Source organism: Centroberyx affinis, unplaced genomic scaffold, assembly GCF_046629955.1.
Source record: "Centroberyx affinis isolate AG114_WGS23_722 - 3 ecotype Tasmania unplaced genomic scaffold, CSIRO-AGI_Caff_v1 ptg002931l_1, whole genome shotgun sequence".
Taxonomy (NCBI): domain Eukaryota; kingdom Metazoa; phylum Chordata; class Actinopteri; order Beryciformes; family Berycidae; genus Centroberyx; species Centroberyx affinis.
The window spans coordinates 22,881-45,000 of NW_027281050.1; the positions used below are offsets into that span (position 1 = coordinate 22,881).

Genomic DNA, 22,120 nt, shown 5'->3' on the forward strand with positions numbered 1-22,120 from the left:
ATTTTTTTCCCCCCCTTTTAATTAAGCGTACTATGGGCATAAACGGTCCGTTTCTTTTGTTTACTACTCTACTTGAACTATACTTCATTTTGTTTAGTTTATCCTCTAGACCCTCATCTCACTAAGCTACACATAATCCCTCTATTTTTTTATTTAATTATTTATTTTTATTTTATATTATTTTAATTTTTCCTTTTTTTTTTTTTTTGATTGTTTCTTATATTTTCTTTCTCCTTGTAGAGGTATCTGCGTTTGTATGTAAGTGAAATATGTCGTTTCCTTTTTTTTTTTATTTGTTGGAAAAACCAATAAAAGTTCAAGTAAAAAAAAAAAAAAAAAAACGTACTATGGCCCATCGAAAAAACAAACAAGTATTTTGCTTTGGAGAAAAATATTGCTTTATTGAACTGAAACGTGTGTGCGTGCCTGTGTGTGTGTGTGTCTATGTGTATTTAACTGAAACTCTCATGCATTAGCATTGTAACATTTACATAAAAATGTTAGGTTCTCAAAAGTCAGGGAATTACACAAAAAATCTTGAAAAATAATGCACATCTCACAGTGTATTTTATGTAGTTATCATTTCATATGCTGTGGCATTTGATTTTGTGAAGAATCATTTCTAGTCATGTTTGCAGCCATCTTTCCTATCCATAATTTACAATCCAGAATACATTGCATTGAACACTGACCAGAATCTTCAAGTCCAGTTGAGAAATGAAGGTCTGGGAAAAAAGTCTGCAGTCTTGAAATAGCGAACAGAGCTGCTGGATCTCAATCAGAAACCCTTAAATAAGCAGAAGGCTCTATTACAAATCATTCATAAGCCATATGCAAACACAGCACAAAGTTATCATATGTCGCATTCATTCATTTTCAAATAATTTTCAAATTTTCTTGTATTGTTCTTCAGACACAACAGGGACAAATGTTCCTCTATTGTATTCACACTTCATTAAATCATCTTAGTAGCATTTCTCAATGAAATCAATCAATACAATTCGCTACAAACTTGCCCATCATAATGGAGCTAACTGTACATATTAATTGTCTCCCACCAAAGGGGGGACTATGGATCGGTCTCCGTCCGTTAGTTAGTTAGTTCGTTCGTTCGTCCGTTAGTTAGTCACACTGTAATGTTGACTTTGTGCCGCTAGGGGGCGGCATTGACAATGAATGGGGACTCAGTGGTAAAGCAGCTCATACAAGACACTGTAGTTATTGTCCAGTTTTGGACTGTTGTACTGTTATTGCATCATCACTGCACTACCACTGTGCCTCAGTGTTGACTACTTATATCATATTACCACTTACCTACTGTGCAATACCATATATCACTTATCATTTAGCATTTGTATTATTCATAACACTCACGCTCCTGGTGTTGTATGTTATATTGTATATTGTATTTATTTACGGAATGTATTTATTGCGTATTGTAGTTCTTATATTTTGTACTGTATTGAGTAAAAACAGGACAATTACAGTTACTACATTTCAAGATATAACTTGTAAGCCTAATTCTGAGGAGAGTAGGCAACAGAAATATATGGTCAATCTGTCCTTTCGTTGTCCCATACCAAAATGCTTATACAATTTCACTCATATTTCAAGTTCACTCAGCAATCATTGACTGACCCAAGGGTGGAACTACATCACTGGTGGGGGACAACATGTTTACTATTTGCTTGTTTAAATGAGAAATATTAAGCTGTAACATTTTACTCATGGTTAAAGCGCCTGATGAAAAATAGCAGACATCAACATATTGTTATAAAAGTTGAATTAATAATGTGTCAGTTGAGTGTCTTACTGTCACAGGCTCTTGAACCCAGGTCAGCCAGTTGAAGAACGCTCTGCCTGCTCACCATGCCACCCTACTTTCTATAATTGGCAGTGGGAAAAAAAAAAAAACAGAAAAACGTATTCAGACTGTAGCCATACAGCTGTCAGATTACATAAAGACAGCATATTATTCAGCAGATAACCCGACCACACAGTCCCCCAATTATATAAAAGCAACATACTCAGATAAATAGCCAAGAGGCCATTCAGGTCAGTGGCCCCAGCCATTGTCCTCCAGGAAGTAATGAGAGTTTTACAAAAAATGCCCGCGTTATGACTGCCATGACCTAATGAGAGACGGCAAGCATGTGGGAAACTGTTCAGATCATTGACTGCACCTGCACTCCCAAACATCCGTCCATCCATCTATCCATCTGTTCATCCATCCGTCCATCCTTTCACCCGCCGTCGTGTTTTATTCCCGAAAGGATGAGCGAGACAGAAAGGCAGAGTGGAGGCAGGCAAAAGTGAAGAACACAAATGGGACCAGAATGAAATGCTAAACATGGAGAGAGAGAAAGAGAAGGAGACAAATTCCGAACACAGAGAGATAGATATAGAGGGAGGAAGTTAAGCTGGCAGAAATGAGCGGAGAGCGCGCAAGCCCCGTTTCCACTACAGGGCCAAACAGGGCTAACCGAGGCTTCGTTCTCTCAGGCGACGGGCCGGCTAATGATTACAGACACCGTCCCATAATGGAGAGGTCATGGGTTCCATTCCCGCAGCAGCCAATTTGTGACCGTCAGCAGCCACATGTCCACTGAACCCCTACCTGTGCAATCATAAGAATGTCAGTCTAAAAATATAAAATATCGTTTTGCGTGTATGTCACTGACTGTTCCTCATTGAATGTTTCCTTTATATCACCAGCATGATGGAGAATGAGCAAGAACTTCGTCTCGGCTGAAGCTTGCAAATTTTTTCTTGCGTGATTTTAATTTAAATTTCAACTTCAGTTCCACGTCTTTCCCTGTTTTGGTTTATGGACAAAACAAATTCTAAACATTAGAACAGCACGTTTTTGCTATAGAGGGACATTTGGTTAAATTATTTTTTTCCGATCATGTTTTCTTAAAGGATAAGGCCAGTGTTTTTTAACGCATTGCTTTAGAGCCGGGCCGGCCGACTTTTTCCTCAAACAACTTAATAAGCCGACCGTAAACACGTTTGCGATCTCAGGAAAGTAGTTCCTTAGCACAGAAAATAGTCCCCGGCGTAATGAAGAATTTGTTCCCATTTGAATTTGATTTGGTAATAACTACAACAGCCTGACTTTTCGTGGTAACAGTTAGCGATTTTTAAAATGTAAACTATGCCTGTGAGCTGTATTTCAAGGTTTTTAGCTTACAATTGGAGCCAATGACTTCCGGGTTGACGGCTAAAAACGGTACGTGGGAAGTCAGAAAGTAACGGGAGTAGAGCAAACGCATTGTTGATTTTGTTATTTTCATAGGATTTGTTGACAGTAAGCAATGCATTAAAAAACACCAGCCTTATCCTTTAAGCAGTGGTGGAGATGCCGTTGCTCCGGTGCTGCACCGCTGCTGAAAGAAACCAGAACTACAGAAGAACCAGTAATTATCTAGTTGGTCCCCGATCCCTGGCAAAGGCCTCGTTTGGAAGCGCCGCTGTGGAAGGGACTGTCATCGGAAAGCCCAGTGGTCAATTGGGTCATGGCTCTCGGCCGTTTGACAAGAGCCGAGAGTTCAAAAATCCCCATCCAGAATCGAGAAGTTTGTCACTGAATCTGTGAGAAAGAGCCTGTCACAAGCCATTAAACCCCATGAAAGGCCCAGCGCACCGACGACGGGTTCAGGTCCCCGCCGCCCGGTTAATCTGAATTTGCCCGCCTTTGTCCCTGCCCCGTCATGGACAATGAGCTGATTACAAGGCTGAGCAGTCGCAGCGAGGGAGGTAGAGAGGGCACGGAGAGAGGGAGGGGGGGGGGGGGCAGATGGAGAGAGGGAGCGAGGGATGGACGGAGATGCGGCAGGATGTGTGAGTCCAGGGTTATCCACGGGTTCTTAAGGAGTCTGAAAAAGTCTTAAATCATCTCATTTGAAGGCCTTAAAAAGCTGTGAAATGTCTTGAATACAATGATGGGTCTTATTTTTTCATGGTGTTATGCAGATTTAATTTTAATTAAGTTGGTGCAACTACGCCATGAATTGTGTAGTTAAAAATTTTATTTTCTTATGTTGTATTACATTACTTGCACTTAACTCCACATTCATGTCCTCTCTTAGATCAGTAGATCTAGATGTAGATGTTTGACATCTTAACCCCAAACATTTAATATCTAAGTCAGTGATTCTCAAACTTTTTCATATCAAGGACCCCTAATTTAGTCCACATTAGAGCCACGGACCTCAATTTGATGAGATTTTGTCTCAAATCTGAGAATATTTCTTATTGTTAGATATGATTTTGTCCAGAATTCCGTCACTATCAGTATTGTAGGTAAAGAGATAACTGAAACTATGGCGAAAATAGTCTTTTCTTCTACATTCTCTAATTGTAACTTCTTGTAAATTAAGCCTAATGGTGAAATTTAACATTTACTCAATTTGCTATGGACCCCCTGGAACCTACTAAAGGACCCCATGTTGAGAACCACTCATATCAGTGTCATTTTTCTTTAAGCTATACTATCTATAGGTTCACAACTTACATCACCTATGTTCAATCTGGAATAGTCTGTTTTTGCCAGTTTTTTATTTCTTTATTTTGATTTTTAAATTGGTCTTAAATTCAGTTCCAGGTGGAATTTCTGGAATGTCATGGAATTTTGAGAGGTGTATTCCAGACAGGGAAAATCAGGGAATGTGATAAATTCTCCAGGGAAATCAGGGAATATCAGGGAATTTTACAAATGGCAGGAATACAGCAGAATGTATTTTCCAACTTGTTTGACACATTCATTCGCCTGTTGCACAATTTTATGTTGTGAATAATGATTAGCTATTGTGATATGGTGTAGTAGTTGACAGTCATATAGGTTAGCCCAGTGGTTCTCAACGTGGGGTCCGGGACCACTGGGGGTCCTTGATGGGGTTCCAGGGGGTCCCCAGCAAATTGATGAATTCTTAAACTTCACCATTTCATTTACAAGAAGTTAACACAATTAGAGAATGTAGAAGAATGAGTATTTTGATCATAGTTTCACTGTTATCTCTCTACCTACAATACAGATAGTCATGGAATTCTGGACAATTTCCGAGTGCAGCTTTAAGGTCTAGATGGAGTTTTGAAATGGAAAATATTTAGGAACCCTGGATAGAGGAAAGGAAGAATGAAAGGAGAGATGAAGAGGTGGCGTAATTAAAACTGATGCTGTGTCTGTTTTCAAAGGGCCAAGTCACAGACACTAATCGAAGACTACAGGAAGCCGGGAGGGAGGTAAGGACATGAACGTATGCATGTACAGCACACACACACACACACACACACACATATACACAGAGTTTTTGTTGTGCTGTCAGCATATATATGCATGCTCGTCAACTGTGAAGACGTTCAGGTTAAGACGTGACCGTTCTTTAACCTTAGTGGTTAATGGTGGTGGCCTCTTTCTTTCTTTCTTTCTTCCTTCCTTCCTTCCTTCGTCCCTCCCTCCCTCCCTCCCTCCATCAGGTGACAGCTCAGACGGAGGAGGTGATTCGCTGCCGGATCCAGCAGAGGAATATGGCCACCACCGTGGAGAAGCTGCAGCTCTGTATTCCAGGTAGCACAGCTGCTTGTTTGTCAACGTGTTTTTTTTTTGTTTGTTTTTTATTCAACCTTCATTTTACCAGGCAGGTCACTTAAGAACAAATCCTATGTAATGTTTTCCTGTACGACCTCAAGATGGCGCTGCAGTTCATTTGCATTTACTTGAATCTTGAATCCGAAAATTGCCCTATTGCCCAAGAAGCAAGGTTATTATCGTTAACGAAAACTAATGAAATAACAAAAACTAGGTGTGAAAAAACATTTTCGTTAACTGAAATAAAAATAAAAACGAGGCTTTACAAAAAACGATAACTAACTGAAACTGTATTGTGTGTTTACAAAACTAACTAAAATAAACTAAAATTATAGAGAAAATGTCTTTAGTTTTCGTCTTTGTCAATTTATTTCATACATACGCCTAGTATTTTGTTATTTTTTAATCTTGCCCCTGACAAATACCCCATATTACAAAAAAAGACTAAAACTAACACTGAAACTAATAAAAACTAAACTAAAACTAATCATTTTCAAAAAATAAAAACTAAACTAGCAAACCCGCTTTAAAAACTAATTAAAACTAAACTGAAATTGAAAACAAAAAGTCAAAACGAAATAAAAATAAAGACTAATGAAAAATGCAAAACTATAATAACCTTGCCAAGAAGCAGCTGGTCGAAGACGGGATCTGATGTGACGGCTTCCTCCTGAGGATATAGAAAACGGATGGATGTGAAAAATAGACACTCAAAAGTTTTATTTTGTCATTTTGAAATCAATTTTGAACGTCCTAGAAATCAAAAGCTCCATGCACAAGTCCATCATTCACCATCAGTCAAAGCTATTGGTTGGGTTTGTTGGGTTTGCTTTGTCTGTATATCACTCTTTGTTGTGCATGTCCTAGAGCAGTGGTTCTCAACCTTTTTCGTATCAAGGATCCCTAATTCAGTCCACATTTGGGCCCCAGACCCCCCATTTGATAAGACTTTGTCTCTCAAACCCAAATCTCAGAATATTTTTACTATGAGATATGATTTTGTGCAGAATCCCATGACTATCTGTATTGTAGGTAGAGAGATAACAGTGAAACTATGATCAAAAAAGTCATTCTCCTACATTTTCTAATTGTGTTAATTTGTAAATTGAATTAATGGTGAAGTTAAACAATTCATCAATTTGCTGGGGACCCCCTGGAACTCCCTCAAGGACCCCTGGTGGTCCCCGGACCCCACGATGAGAACCACTGTCCTAGAGGTAGGGCTGGTTGCCAATGGGTACAGCACGTGCGCAGTAGGGCAAATGGTGGACTTAAACATGGAATTTTCTGTTTCTGAGATGTTCAAAGTGGATTTTCAAACTTTTGAGTGGCTATTTTTCGCATTTATAAACTCAAGGAGGTAGCCGTCGCATCAGATCCTGTCTTCAACCAGCCACTTCTTGCTGCTTTGTATGTGGCCAAGATTTCCCTGAATGGGTCATGTTCGGACCTAAGATGCAAGTACAGCCAAACAAATTGCAGCTGCATCTTAATGCCTTTTGGACTAGTTTAGTATAGGTCCTAGCAACTCTTTGTGGAACTATGTATACCCCCATTGGTCCAGCATCAAATCCCACTACAGTCTTCTCTCTCAGAGCGAAAGTTTACATTGGAACTCCTTGAACAGTTCGGACGTGCATGAAGTCACGTCAGAACACAATTTCTATGGACCTTGTCCGTTGTCTAAAATGTTTCCTAAAAGCTTTTTTATTTTTATCTGAACTTGGACACTTTCGGAAACACAGATACTATCTCATCTGCAGGGCATAAGTAGGTAAAGCAAATATATTGTCATGTATGTGTTGAATTTTGTTCGCTAATGTACAAATATCTCTTTCTTTCCCGTCTTCCCTTTGCAGTTCTGGAGATGTACAGCAAACTAAAGGAGCAGCTGGAATCCAAAAGGTATCCATCTCGCATATCAATTCATCACACAGTGGTTTGACATATAACCTGGGTCAGACAAATAAACTCATTGATGGTTTGGAAACCTTATTTAAGTTTCCTACATTCTGATTACATGGAACTATTGATAATACCATTGATAAAATGTCTATTGTGCATTCCAAAGAAATGTTTGGGGGGCCACCTTTCCACTGTTGTCCATTGTGCTATACAGAAAAAGCAGCCTACCACAGTGGTTCTCAACGTGGGGTCCAGGGACCACCAGGGGTCCTTTAGAGGGTTCCAGGGGGTCCCCAGCAAATGGATGAATTGTTAAACTTCAGTATTATTTCATTTACAAGAAGTTAACACAATTAGAGAATGTAGAAGAATGACTGTTTTGTTATCTCTCTACCTACAATACAGATATGCGCTCTGTCCAGAGAAAGCTGGACTCACCGACAGTAGCTGAACCTCTTCACCACCACCACACTAAGCAGACATCTAGTTTAGGACAGTGATTCTCAGCGTGGGGTCCAGGGACCACCAGGGGTTCTTGGGGGTGTTCCATGGGGTCCCCAGCAAATTGATGAATTGTTAAACTTCACCATTATGTCATTTACAAGAAGTTAACACAATTAGAGAATGTAGAAGAATGACTGTTTTGATCATAGTTTCACTGTTATCTCTCTACCTACAATACAGATAGTTATGGAATTTTGGACAAAATAAATTATATAAATAAATAAAAATATTCTCAGATTTGGGTCCGAGAGACAAAATCTCATCAAATCGGGGCCCTAATGTGGACTAAACTAGGGGTCCTTGATATGAAAAAGGTTGAGAATCACTGGCCTACCAAACCTATTTCTAAAATCATGCACTATTATTTAAGGGAAGATGCAGGTTTGGGGGTGACCAGTACCATGGCTACCACCCTACCTAAATTCCAACTCGCCTACTGTGATGCAGGTTTGGTTGAACCTCACGTTTACCCCGTGACCTTCACGCTTGGCCGCTGTGGTGGGGTAGTATTTACACGTAGATCTGTAAAAAGAGGGGAGCCAAGTTCACTTGGGACGGGAAAATAATGACCCTTCCTTGTTCATTACTGTCTGCCAGGGCCTCCATAAAGGAAGGGGCCATTCACTGGCAGGACAATTGACCCTCAATGTGCCCTTGTTCACAGCAAGGCCCCCTCACTGCAGCCCTGTCACGGCCCACAGCCAAATGAAGGCAATTAGACCACGCTAGCCACCTTGTGTGAGTGTGTGCGTGTGTCTGTGTCTATGTTGTGCGTATGAGTGTGTGCATTTATGTGTGTGTGTGTGTGTGGAGTCTTCTTTAAGCACTAATGACATGGCCTAAACGCTGTTACTGGCAATGGGGATGAGTTCACATGTTGCGCGCACACACACGGCATTATCATACAGAGCATGTATACGCTGATGCTTGGGCCACATTCTGTTTGAAGTCATGCCACTTGCTAGTTTTGTGGCCTTTGTGACCACCGTCCGGGAGCCCAGCACATTGACAAACCTTCCTACTGTAGATTTTATGAAGCCGTCTTCTGTTCATGTGTATCCAACACATTTTACACTCATTGACCGACCAATTAGATCCCTCCACAGCCTGCCCATCAGCCTAATGATGGGAGCTGAGCACGTTGACCCGCAGCTGAACCCGCTGTGACGTGTGCACAACATGAAAGACCACAATATCTTGGATCACAAAGGATGCAAAATAGTGCGTTTTAAAATAAAATCTCACAAGGCATGCAATCAATAGCTAAAAGAATGAAATTGTCCGGTAGACGTGCCTCTCTGGAATCCCAGAAAGGCTGTGAAATTGAAGCAGAGTGGCCATCAGGAGGAGATCCGAAGGGAGACAGCATGATTCCCTAAATGGGTAAATGGATTCCCACCATTTAGAGTGACTACTTCAACTATTGATAGTAATCTACTGTATTTCCTCTAATAGTGGCCAGTAGTCAATTAAAAGCCAGGTCTCCGATAATGGCCGGGGCCATGGTCGAGACAAACAAATAAAGGCCGGCCCCAAATACAGGCCGGGGAAAAAAACTGAAAAAACAACGGTGGATACCGGTTAACTCCTGGTGCCTGTTATATAATGTAACTGTAGTTTGTAGTAACGTACAAGTGCCACAAGATGGCAGTATGCCACAAGAGGAAGTCTCTGGAGCGTGCCGTCGTCGATTACCGTAATTATCGGTAATGCATTGCAGTAACAAAAAAACGGCTTCCTAACGAACCCCAACAGAAGCAGCTCAGAAAACAAGGAGGCTTCGTACTAAAATATGAGCAAATATACTTATCAAACAGAGGTATTTAGAAATAAAGGCCTGTCTCTAATATAAGCATGCTTCCAATAAAGGCCTGGTACCCTCTGCAGCTGAGGTAAATAAAGGCCCAGGACAATATTAGAGGAAATACGGTAATAACTGAATTTGTATTGCACTTTTCAAAAATAGAGTTTACAAAGTGCCTCACAATCAAGACGAAATTGACATCTGATAGCCAGCAAACAAAATACATAGAGGGCAAACCGCAGTCTGGACTGATGCTCATATTCAGCTATTTCTTCATGTGTTCTTAACTGGTATGAACCGCTGCTGCTGCTTCCGCTACAAAAAATAGTCCGTTAGATTCTACGGTCGGAACTGCGTCCATAGCAACGTAAACTCTGTAGCCTTCTTACCCTTCTTTACTGGGGACAGTTCAGCCATTAACCATGAATCGAAAGTTTCGTGCTCTCCAAATATATTAAAATTAATATTAGAAAAATCTTCCATGGTGTTTTCTGATGGAGTAACGGAAAGCTAACGTTTTTTTTTGCCACAGGGTGTCGCGAATGAGCTGACGTTAAATTTAAATTAACCGTTAAATTTACCGCACTTCTTTCTGCGGATTGATATGATTGGTCCTCCAGAGTCTATGATCAGAACTGCGTCCATAGCGATGGTCTGTTATTCATAGCAGCGGTCTGCTATTCAGAAATAACAGACCGTAGAATGCCGTAATTGACCAATCAGAATCGAGTATTCAACAAAGCTATGTAATAAAGTAAAGTACAGATCAAATAATCATCAGGTGTGATCGCACCCTAGCTTATGTTCTTTATTGTTCTGTCCATCTCTCCAGATACTACGCTGCATTGAAAACCATGGAGCAACTGGAGAAGGTCTACATCCCCAGGTAGGCATACAGCTACAGTGGTTCTCACACAGGTCTGGACAGTCTGGAAAAGTTTGGAAAGTGAATTTGGTCTTGACAATTTTGAGAATTGCACAAAGTCTTGAAGAGAATGGAAAAATACTGTTCTATTTAGTCATCAACCCACTGCCTTCACACATATTGGCCTATTTGTCATTTTGAAGAGTAACCTCAAGATGGACACAACTGGATTATTGTGCTGTGCCCCCTGTAGGGTCAGTCATTACAGGTTCTGTCAGATCATGGCGGAAAATCTTCCCAGACTGAGAGAGGAGATCAAGGAGATCTCCATGTCGGACCTCAAGGACTTCCTGGAGAGCATCAGAAAGCACTCGGACAAGGTCGGCGAGACCGCCATGAGACAGGTATGTGAGTGCATATGTAACACACACACACACACACACCTAACCCTAACCCTAACCCTGACACTTAATACAATTCTGTTTATTTCTGTTGTATTCTGTCCTATTTTGTTCTAATGTTGCATTGGCTAAATCCAGCATTCAACTATAATTCTACCAATAATTCACTCAAATCTCAGCAGTAATTGTTGTTTCATTGGTATTGATCAACAACCCTATCAACATCCCACAGATATATTATGGTCATTTTGGGCTATAGGACAAATTCTTACTTATTGCCCCTATAATCATTCCCTGTCTTTTTTTTAAGTAGAATATTGTATTTACCAGTACTTGTACGTTTATGTTTTTATCCAGTGTCCACAAAGTGACCCTAGCACACTTCCATTTGCGATGTGAAAGGCTTTGCCAAATCCACACACTTTGGCAGCAATGCCTTCATGATAGCCCGTCTCTTCCCCTACCACTTCAGGGGCCAGTTGCATAAAGCTAGTTTAAGACTAGTCTAAGCCTTAGACTGGTCTTAGATTCTCAGGTTGGACTAGGCTAATTAACACTGTCTGTTACTTAACTATTACAACTGACTTATTTTGAGGTAGGAAAGATAGCCACCATGGCTAATCTTGAGTTAAGAACTTTGTTGTTATGGCAACGATTTGGCCTAACTGTCAGAGTGGGACGTTTAAATACTGAAGCTGTTTCATAAAAGACGGCAAATCTCTGTTTTTTTCTGGAAAGACCTGAAGAAGAGAACGAGACAGAAACAACACAATCTACAACAATCAAGAAGTAGTAGGAACTGGTAGATATAAGTGTCTATAGCAAGTTTGACTTAAGGTCACATTTAAGTCTAAGACTAGGTCTATCTTTATGCAACTGGCCCCAGAAAAGCCTTAACTAGCCTTAAGCAGCCTTAACTAGCCAATGAAAAAATAGAAGAAAAAGTTGTGTCAGCAGTAGTTACGATATGGAAGTAGCAGAAAAACACAACCTCAGAAAATACGGCATTTGTAAAGAAATAAAAATGGCTATCGAAAATGTAATCTTAAGGGTTTGTACTTTTTACGTTGATAACATAACTGATATATGCGTATCTAATATATATGAGTTCACATTACCAGCCTTTTAGGAGGGAAAATACTTGCACTAAAAGACTAGAAACCACATCAAAGAGTTTGTCCAAGGATGTCCAGACCTGGCCACAGTTTCACTAACAGTTTGTGTGTGTGTGTGTGTGTGTGTGTGTGTGTGTGTGTGTGTGTGTGTGTGTGTTCGATGTCCCCTCCCAGGCACAGCAGCACAGGACCTTTAACAGCGCCGTGGCCAAGCAGGCCAGCTTGGGCCACTACACCAAGCCCGTGTACTCCCTCAACGGGCGAACACACACCCACACACACAACGGACTGATGATGGACGACGCAGGAGAGGAGGAGGAAGGAGATGAAGAGGTGAAGAAACCGTGTGTGTGTGTGTGTGTGTGTGTGTGTGTGTGTGTGAGTTTGGGATATATAGAATATCGCAATATTAGAGAACATCGCGATATTGGAGTATAGGTCCAAGCCTATAAGGCAAATAATTGTCATTGTTTTCTACTTGTTTTGAATGATTGTTGGGGAAATATTATAAACCAATCATAATTCCTTATGTCTCTGTGTGGCAGGTTCTTACAGCTCAGGACCTGGTGGACTTCTCACCTGTCTACAGGTGTTTACACATCTACACTATACTGGTAAGTGTCACACACACACACACGCACACACACACACACACTATCAATTCTTTTCTCTTCTAAAACCTCCGCCCTTCCATTCATCAGTGCATCATCACATTCAGACTAAGTCAGGGAATGCGGAATAGATTTGTGAACACTCTCGCTCACACACACACACACACACACACACACACAAATACACATCGGCGGTCTAATAAGATTGACCGCGCGGTAACCTTGTTGTCGTGGTGTTTTTTTTGTTGTTGTTGTTTTTTGGGGGGGTGGGTGGGGGGGGATTGACGCCACAGAGGTCCCCGCATTCACGTTGGGCACGAACAGCCCGTGATTGAGTTGGCTGAGACACACACACACACACACACACACACACACACACACACACACACACACACACGTCTCTTCAACAAATAGAGCCCGCACTAATGAAAGAACATAAACTTCTGACTGAGCCAAGAGGAACTGAGGGGACACACACACACACACACACACACCACACACAGAGGAGATAATGAGTTCACATAAAACAAAAAACACAGCGAAACTGGAATTTTGCATTTCTATTTTAGAACGCACACACAAACACACACACACACACACACACACACACACACACACACACGCACACACATAAACAAGTGTAAGGCCCAAACATTCCGGACATACAGATGCACATAAACACAAAGCACACACACAGTATAGCGGCATAGCTTGTTTTCATTTTTTGATTTTCCAAAGGACACAAAAGACAATGACAGCATCAAAATCACAAGACATCTTAAAAAACCCCCAAAAAAAACATACATTATGATGACATAGCTTGTTTTCACATTGAGTTTAAATGACAAGTCCAACCACTCAATCATAGTGATGACCAAATTAATAATTCAATGATTTAGGTTTTTACCGCCCCATATCATAAAATGACCATCATTTCTATATGTATATATACATATCTGCCTTTCAAAAGTCACTTTGCAGCCTGCACTCTGCTCTCTTTTTCTCTCTCTTCTCTTTCCCTCCATCTATCTCTTTCTCTCTCTCTTTGACACCCCGCCTTTTTCCCTCCGCAGTCCAAACTATTTGATTGAGAAATATATGAAGCTGTGTTTGTAGAGCTTGTAGAGGGTTTTGACTTGTTCCAGGTAGAACAGCCTCAGGTAGTGTTGGTTTTGGCATCTACTCAGTCTGCAGGCTGGCTGAATACCTTTCCACTGTGTAAGGTTCAGTGGAGGACGCACGCATCTACTTAGAGTCGTTTTAGGTCGGCTTATTACACTACAAAACATAGAGAATATTGCATGAACACAAAATATATCATGTTCTTCGTTTTGGCCGTCAGTTCTTCCAGTATGTTCTCTGGGGTTGAAGCTCAATCAGTCTGGGGCCGGATTCACCAATGTGTTCTTAAGATAGTTCTTAAGAAATGACATAAGAGGAAATTTTAGGAAGTTCTCAAGAAGGCTCTTAAGTGCAATTCCTCAATATTTTCTTAGTAACAGTCTCATTTCTTACGAATTTCTTTAATTTTCCAACTTAAGAACTTCTCAAAATAGGGCCTGAATTAATTCTGGTTAATAAACTTTAGGCTTACTGCCATTGAGGCTAGGAGACAAGGCTAGGAGGCTAGGAGACAAGGCTAGGAGGCAACCCAAAGTGCTTCCATCTACAAAACAATTGGAAAAACCTATTTAGGGCAACTAGAGCAAAGATTTAAGCATTGGTTTTCAACAGACATGAGACAGAGGCCTACCTGGCCCTACACCAAATAAAGCTTTACAATAAATGTTCATCTTAATGTTAGGTGTAGGGGAACCTATGAAGACTTTGAACTATAACCTACTTGTCTAAAATGTGTTTAAATATATGATATTAGAGGCTTACCTTTTCACTGTAGGAGTTTTAAGACAGGTGAAGGGCCGTCTTAAATTTAAGAAAAAAATCAAGAACAAATTTGAGAACTTTCATTTCAAGAATACCATTTATTCCTAAGTTTTTTTCTCAGGAAGAAACATAAGAAGAAAATATATAAGAACTGTTTTTGAGAATAGCATTTTTTCCTACTTTTTCTTCTTAAAACTAAAGTTAAGAAAAAAAAATGGCACTTGAGAAGATTTTTTTTCTCAAGAGGGTTTTGTGAATCCGGCCCCTGATCCGTCATCAGTCTTGGAATGACTTGGCAGAAAATGCAAATTAGCTTTAGATGGGGCTTAATAGGGAATGGATAGATTAAAAGATAAAAGTGTTTGGTAACACTTTACAGTGCATTGTGACACTACATTAGTGTAATTGTATTTGCACTATGCTGATGTCATGATCATGCAAACACAGCCAAAACACAGTTCCTGGGCAGTGGGAATAAAAGCCACATGCTGCCTAATACACGATGGCTTCTTCAATGTTTTCACCCTGATTTTGCAAAGTTAAGTCTCTCGCTCTTTCTTTCTACGATGTTATTTTTTATCTGTATTTATCCAGAGATAGACGACCAGCAAAAGGAATCCACATCTGACCTCTGCTCTCATTGTCCCCCACCAAAGGGGGGACTATGGATCAGTCTCTGTCCGTTAGTTCGTTCGTTAGTTAGTCACACTGTAATGTTGACTTTGTGCCGCTAGGGGGCGGCATTGACAATGAATGGGGACTTAGTGGTAAAGCAGGTCATACAGTTAAAGTTATCATACAATGTGGGGGACAATGAATGGAGACTCAGTGGTAAAGCAGCTCATACAGTTAAAGTTATCATACAATGTGGGGGACAATGAATGGGGACTCAGTGGTAAAGCAACACAGTTAAAGTTATCATAGGTAACATAATAGTTTACACACGCTACACACTTGGAGACATCAGACTGGGTCGATGTGTTGAAGTGAGAGTCAATGGAGAATTTTTGGGCAAACCTCTAACCACAAGACTGTAGTTACTGTACAGTTGTTGGACTGTTGTTCTGTTATTGCATCATCACTGCACTCCCACTGTGCCTCAGTGTTGACTACTTATATCATATTACCACTTACCTACTGTGCAATACCATATATCACTTATCATTTAGCATTTATATTATTCATAACACTCACACTCCTGGTGTTGTATGTTATATTGTATATTGTATTATAAATTGTATTGTAGTGTACATTGTGTAATGTACGGATTGTATTTATTGCGTATTGTAGTTCTTATATTTTGTACTGTATTGAGTAAAAACAGGACAGTTACAGTTACTACATTTCAAGATATAACTTGTAAGCCTAATTCTGAGGAGAGTAGGCAACAGAAATATATGGTCAATCTGTCCTTTCATTGTCCCATACCAAAATGCTTATACAATTTCACTCATATTTCAAGTTCACTCAGCAATCACTGACTGACCCAAGGGTGGAACTACATCACTGGTGGAGGACAACATGTTTACTATTTGCTTGTTAACAACGATTTTTGGGATGTTGTCACAATGTCTCTGTTCTCTCTGTGTCTGCAGGGCGACCGAGAAACGTTCGAGAACTACTACAGGAAGCAGAGGAAAAAACAGGCCCGGCTTGTGCTGCAGCCACAGGCTAACATGGTGAGCAACACACACACACACACACACACACACACCAAGCTTACCCTGCCGGTGAGTTTTATGAATAACCCCTTATGTGTGTGTTTGTCTCCAGCATGAGACGGTGGAGGGCTACAGAAGATACTTCAATCAGATTGTTGGGTAAGATCTCTCTCTCTTTGCCTCATCTTTCAAACTCACACTGCCATCACATATTGTTTTAACACTGAATTGTACTGAACTTGAATTCTCTTCATTTGTATGTGTGTGTGTGTGTGTGTGTGATCAGGTTCTTCGTGGTGGAAGACCACATCCTCCACGCCACAAGGGGGCTAGTGACCAGAGCTTTCACCGACGAGCTGTGGAACATGGCCCTGTCCAAGATCATCGCCGTGCTCCGTACACTCTCTGTAGGCACACACACACACACACACACACACACACACACACAAACACAGCAGGCGGGGAGTTGACTCTGAATGCTAAAGAGACTTGTTGAGAGAGTTAATAGAGATAACAGAGCCTGCTGTGGATCTATTCAGCACCGGGAGAACCTCCATTCACCGGGTGATACTCGAGAGCTACACACACACACACACACACACACACACACACACACACACACACCGTCGAGGAGGTCATCGGCACCCACGCACACACTGAAGAGGTCACTCACTCACACACACACAGAGGAGAGGTCAAAACACACACACGCATGCGGCCAAAGGAGAGGTCACCGGGGCTTAATGAGGGACAGATTGCAACAATAACAGCAGATTAAGACTGCATATTCCCCACCGCTGGGCTCCAGTCAGTTGTAAATCACTCAGAGGATTATGCTAACAGGCCCCAGAATGGGCCGCACAGCCTGGGGTAAGGAGGGCCAACAAAGCCCCTTGTCTCCATCAAGCCACCACCCCCCCCCCCCCCTTCTGCTAGCCCACGACACAGGCAGGTCCCCGGTGCTTTGGGGACCGCTGCCTTTTGAGCCCACAAGTGTTTTTCAAGCCAAACCATTCCAAACGCGTTGTAAAATTAGACCAAAATGCATGGAAAAAATCAACCGGTTTTCTCAAATTCCTGAAAAGTTGATGTAAATTTCAAGATGCACCATTTGCACCAATGGAGGGCATTGTTGTATATAGGGCTGAACAATTAATTGAAATTTTCTCGAAATCGCAATATGGCCTACGGCAATTTTCAAATCACAGGAGGCGCAATATTTGTTAAAGGTGAAATGTGTCAAAATACCATTTTAAAGTAAATATTGTGGTGCTGCAGAGATGTCCTGGCCTACACATCATATTCTACAGGCTTAAGAAAACATCTTTGTTTGGTACAGATCCCCGCAAAAATCACACCACAATCATTTTGATACGTTTTTCAATGAAAATCAGAATAATGATGTAAACATTATCATTCCCGCTAATATCGCAAATCATATCGCAATTGCAATATCAGTCAAAATAATCGCAATTAGATATTTTTTCAAAATCGTTCAGCCCTAGTATGTATGTAACTCAGTTCTAAACTCTTTCTATATAGAGCTGCTCCCTGACCGTCCTTGACCTCTCCTAATGATGACATTTTGAATCACAATGACGAGGCACAGCACAGCTTGACCCCACGGCACTGTGTGTGTGTGTGTGTGTGTGTGTGTGTGTGTGTGTGTGTGTGCTTGTGCGTATGTGTTTGTGTGTATATGTATAGATCTATGCCTGTTTTGTTCCTGCATTTCGTATGTGTGTACGCACCTTCGCACATTTTTCACCACTGCTGTGTTTTCGTTCGCTAGGGCACTTAGTCATGTCTGCAGTTGATTGTGTGTGCGTGTGTGTGTGTGTGTGTGTGTGTGTGTGTGTAAACAAAGGGGCAGGCGGGCTGCTGCTCCGCGTCACATCTCAGGCTGTGCTCATTTACCACCGTTGATTTACACACTCCTGTTTGAACAGTGGCAGGCCCCTAATGTCAGTGTTCAGCGACTCAACCATGCTGCTTTCAAGATCATAAATCACCAGTGGGTTTGTTTGTGATGTTGGTCAGAGGTGGAAAGTAACTAAGTACATTTACTCAAATACTGCACTTAAGTACAATTTTGAGGTACTTGTACTTTACTTGAGTATTACCATTTGATGCTACTTTATACTTCTACTCCACTACATTTCAGAGGGAAATATTGTACTTTTTACTCCACTACCTTTATTTCATAACTTAAGTTACTAGTTACTTTGCAGATTCAGATTATTAATACAAAATATAATCAACTAATAAACTGTGATGTATTATTATAGATTACTGTAAGCTACCCAGCAGTATATAAAGTAGTGGAAATCAGCCCCACCTTTTCCAGCTGCAACATTAAAGTGATGCTTACACATTAATGCATCAATAATTATAATTCAGTAATATAATATATGCTGTATTATTCTGAAATGGGCCATTCTGCATAATGAGTACTTTTACTTTTGTTGCTTTAAGTACATTTTGATGCTAATACTTTTGTACTTTTACTTAAGTAACATTTTGAATGCAGGACTTTTACTTGTAATGGAGTATTTTTATACTGTGGTATTTCTACTTTTACTTAAGTAAAAGATCTGAGTACTTCTTCCAACAGCAGTTACCCACCGATAGTCTCTACCTCTAACTTCAACTCACATGTTTGTTTCTTCTCTCTGATCTTTTCCTTGGTGTTAAAACGCAGTAAAAAAACTGTTCTGGGAAAGTCTTCTGGTCTCAGCGTTGGTCCCATAAGAAATTCATTTCCTCAGTATAATCATAGGCTTACAGTACAGCCACCTCCTCAGCAGTATAGCAGTATATAATATAAACAACTATTTAAAAATGTCATTACAAAGTGACAAATAATATAATTTCAGTGGAGAGCTTGTGAAACTGTGATGGTCAAGCCGTCTCATTTGTGATTACTATAGCAGAATAAAATGGAGCTAATATCACGATTCATTTTTCTGACCCATGATACGTATTGTCACATTTTTGTATTGCGATATATTTAATTTCGATATATCGTCCCATCCCTAATGTTTACTGTTTACTTGTTCTAAATCGATTTATTTTTCTGCCTGTGTAGCAACTTGTAACACAGCATTTGACAAGTTTTATACTAACACACACACACACACACACACACACACCCCTCTTACTGTGAGTGTTATTTATTGATTGTTTGTTTCCCTTTCTCTCCAGTCATACTGTGATGACCCAGACCTGGTTCTGGAGCTGAAGAACCTCATAGTAATCTTTGCTGACACTCTACAGGTCGGTTCTGAGGCCTCAGTGACTGTCAAAGCTGTAGTTAATTTGGAGTTCTAATTAATTTCATTTTAATTTAATGTGTGTGTGTGTGCACAGGGTTATGGTTTCCCAGTGAACCGACTGTTTGACCTGCTCTTTGAGATCAGAGACCAATACAACGAGACTCTGCTCAAGAAATGGGCGCTGGTTTTCAGGTGAGCTTGGTTTTGTGTGTGCCTGTTGGTCTACAGCTGCGTTTCCAGCCATCGAATTAGAAAAGCTCAGCGGAAAGGGCAAAATTCAATAAATGTTTCTGCACTCGCTCAAAACGGAAAATGATTTTGTCCATAAAGAGGTTCTGCAATAAATTGGGATGGAAACACATTTAGAAAATAAGTAATGGCAGTTCAAAAGTGGCTTTGGACATTCTAAAATGTTGCATGTGAAATGTCTGTCCACCACCAAAAGACATCCGTGTTGTTTCTTTTTTTTTTTTTCCATAAGTATTTTTATTGGAAAACATCATAAAAACATGTGATCCATTTTCTTTTTTTTTTAGACAGAGTAAAGAAACAAGACAAAAACAAACAAAAAGACAAAATAAATAAAAAACCCTCCCACTAATGAACCAAAAAATAATTAAAATAAAGTAAAATAAAATAAGATTAACACATATACAATTGCTTGATGCTCATCACACACTGCTCCACTGCACAATGGATTATATATACAGACTTATCAAGTGAGTGAACTGATATAAGTAAGTACAGAATTCCATCTCTTATGGAAATTGTCAGTTGAGCCTATTAAGGTGTATTTCACTTTTTCTAAATGAAGAAAAGACATCAAATCTTCCAACCAGGAAGATGCAGAGGGTGGGGTCGGACATTTCCACTGAAGTAATAATCCATGTTGTTTCTAACATGTATAATCCGTTGTGGTTGTACCAGTTGCATTTCTGTGTTTTTGATCAAAGCGTGAAATATGGCCGACATTAGCTGACACTAAAGAACAAGAACTTGGCCAGTCAGTTCTTGAAAGACGGCTCCATTTTTCATGCATGTGGTTCTTTTGACGTTCAGCAAGCACATTGCTTCACTTCAGCCCAAATGATGGAAACACACCCAAATCAAATTATTATTTTTTAAGACATTTGTGTAAAATTTGCTGGACACATAGCTTGTCCGTGAGTCTATATTCGGTACTGTGCAAAAGTCTTAGGCACCGAAGAGTTTTTATATAAATTGTGTCTTTTTTTTGTCTGCATTAGTGTGTCAGTAGACTGCTCTTTATAGTACATTTTTTGATTTGTAGAAACCTTTTATTTAATTATTTTTGAAAGCATCTTCACTTTACTTTTTTTCTTTTACATGTGCCTAAGACTTTTGCACAGTACTGTATTTGTCTGAGAAAATGTAAATGTACGCAGACACTAAACACTGTGTTTTTTTTCCCATAGGGAGATCTTTGAGTTGGACAACTACAGTCCCATCCCGGTGGAGACAGAGGAGGAGTACAAGCTGGTGGTCAGCCGCTTCCCTTTCCACGACGCCGAGATAGAGAAGGTAGGAAGTTCCACTGCCACAAACACATACTCAGAATCAGAATCAGAATCAGCTTTATTGGCCAAGTATGTACACATACAAGGAATTTGACTCCGGTTTTCCGTTGCTCTCAATGTACTTACACAGAATAAATATACAGCTAAAAACAAGAGTTAAAACAACAGAGGTAAACCTAAACATTTAACTACTATGTACAAATATGCATATATAAGAAAGTATATATATAAACAACACTTTAATTTGTAAGCAAAGGGCAATAGTGCAATGGTGCAGAGTGCAAAGATGCCGGAATAAATATGGAGTTGTTGGTGTAACAGGTTACATTATATATATGAGTTATTACACATAGCATACATTATACAAATTAGAACTATACTCAAACACTCAGTGGGAAAAATAATGGAAATGGCAAAAATGCGTGTGGAGGAGGAGAGAGAGAGACATTCACACCTTACAGAGCAACACGTTTTCAAGATTCATATTCAGAAGCACTGCTGAGGACATATTTATTTTCTAAAATTGAGTTTGCATTGCAAGTTTCAAATAAATGAAACCATATTTTTCTTCAAATGCTTGATTTTTCTCTGTTCTGAAGGGTCAAACACAATTTAGAAATAAGGGTAATATTCTGATATATTGTTAAACCGTGATATTTTTTGACATGATAATCTAGGGCTGGGCGATAATTCAATATTATCGTTTATCGTCTTTCAGTGGAATCATATCGTGATGATATGAAGATATTTTGATATCGTGACACACATTTCTGCTGTCTGAATTGATGAGGACAAGCAAATTTTACTTATAAACTCTCATAAAATGAGGTATGAATATTATTTGAATATTTCAGTTTTGTTTGACATCACACCTAACATCACCATTCGGTTCAATGAGATGAACATTAATTTGATTATTTAACGTGATTTCGCATACATGAACCATATCGTGATATATATTGATATC

The 22,120-nt window shown here is 40.0% G+C and overlaps 1 protein-coding gene across 4 annotated transcripts in view; it reads left to right on the forward strand.

Moving 5' to 3' along the window:
• Window positions 1-22,120, forward strand: part of exoc6 (exocyst complex component 6) — a 66,292-nt gene that overhangs the window by 17,133 nt on the left and 27,039 nt on the right. For all 4 annotated transcript variants that reach the window (XM_071536743.1, XM_071536744.1, XM_071536745.1 and 1 more), the window contains exons 3-15: window positions 5,197-5,244; window positions 5,479-5,569; window positions 7,450-7,495; window positions 10,636-10,689; window positions 10,922-11,072; window positions 12,359-12,517; window positions 12,730-12,798; window positions 16,275-16,358; window positions 16,453-16,499; window positions 16,627-16,747; window positions 19,545-19,616; window positions 19,710-19,807; window positions 21,052-21,157. In XM_071536743.1, coding sequence (XP_071392844.1) covers window positions 5,197-5,244; window positions 5,479-5,569; window positions 7,450-7,495; window positions 10,636-10,689; window positions 10,922-11,072; window positions 12,359-12,517; window positions 12,730-12,798; window positions 16,275-16,358; window positions 16,453-16,499; window positions 16,627-16,747; window positions 19,545-19,616; window positions 19,710-19,807; window positions 21,052-21,157 — 1,146 coding nt within the window. The remainder of the gene's footprint in view (window positions 1-5,196; window positions 5,245-5,478; window positions 5,570-7,449; window positions 7,496-10,635; window positions 10,690-10,921; window positions 11,073-12,358; window positions 12,518-12,729; window positions 12,799-16,274; window positions 16,359-16,452; window positions 16,500-16,626; window positions 16,748-19,544; window positions 19,617-19,709; window positions 19,808-21,051; window positions 21,158-22,120) is intronic.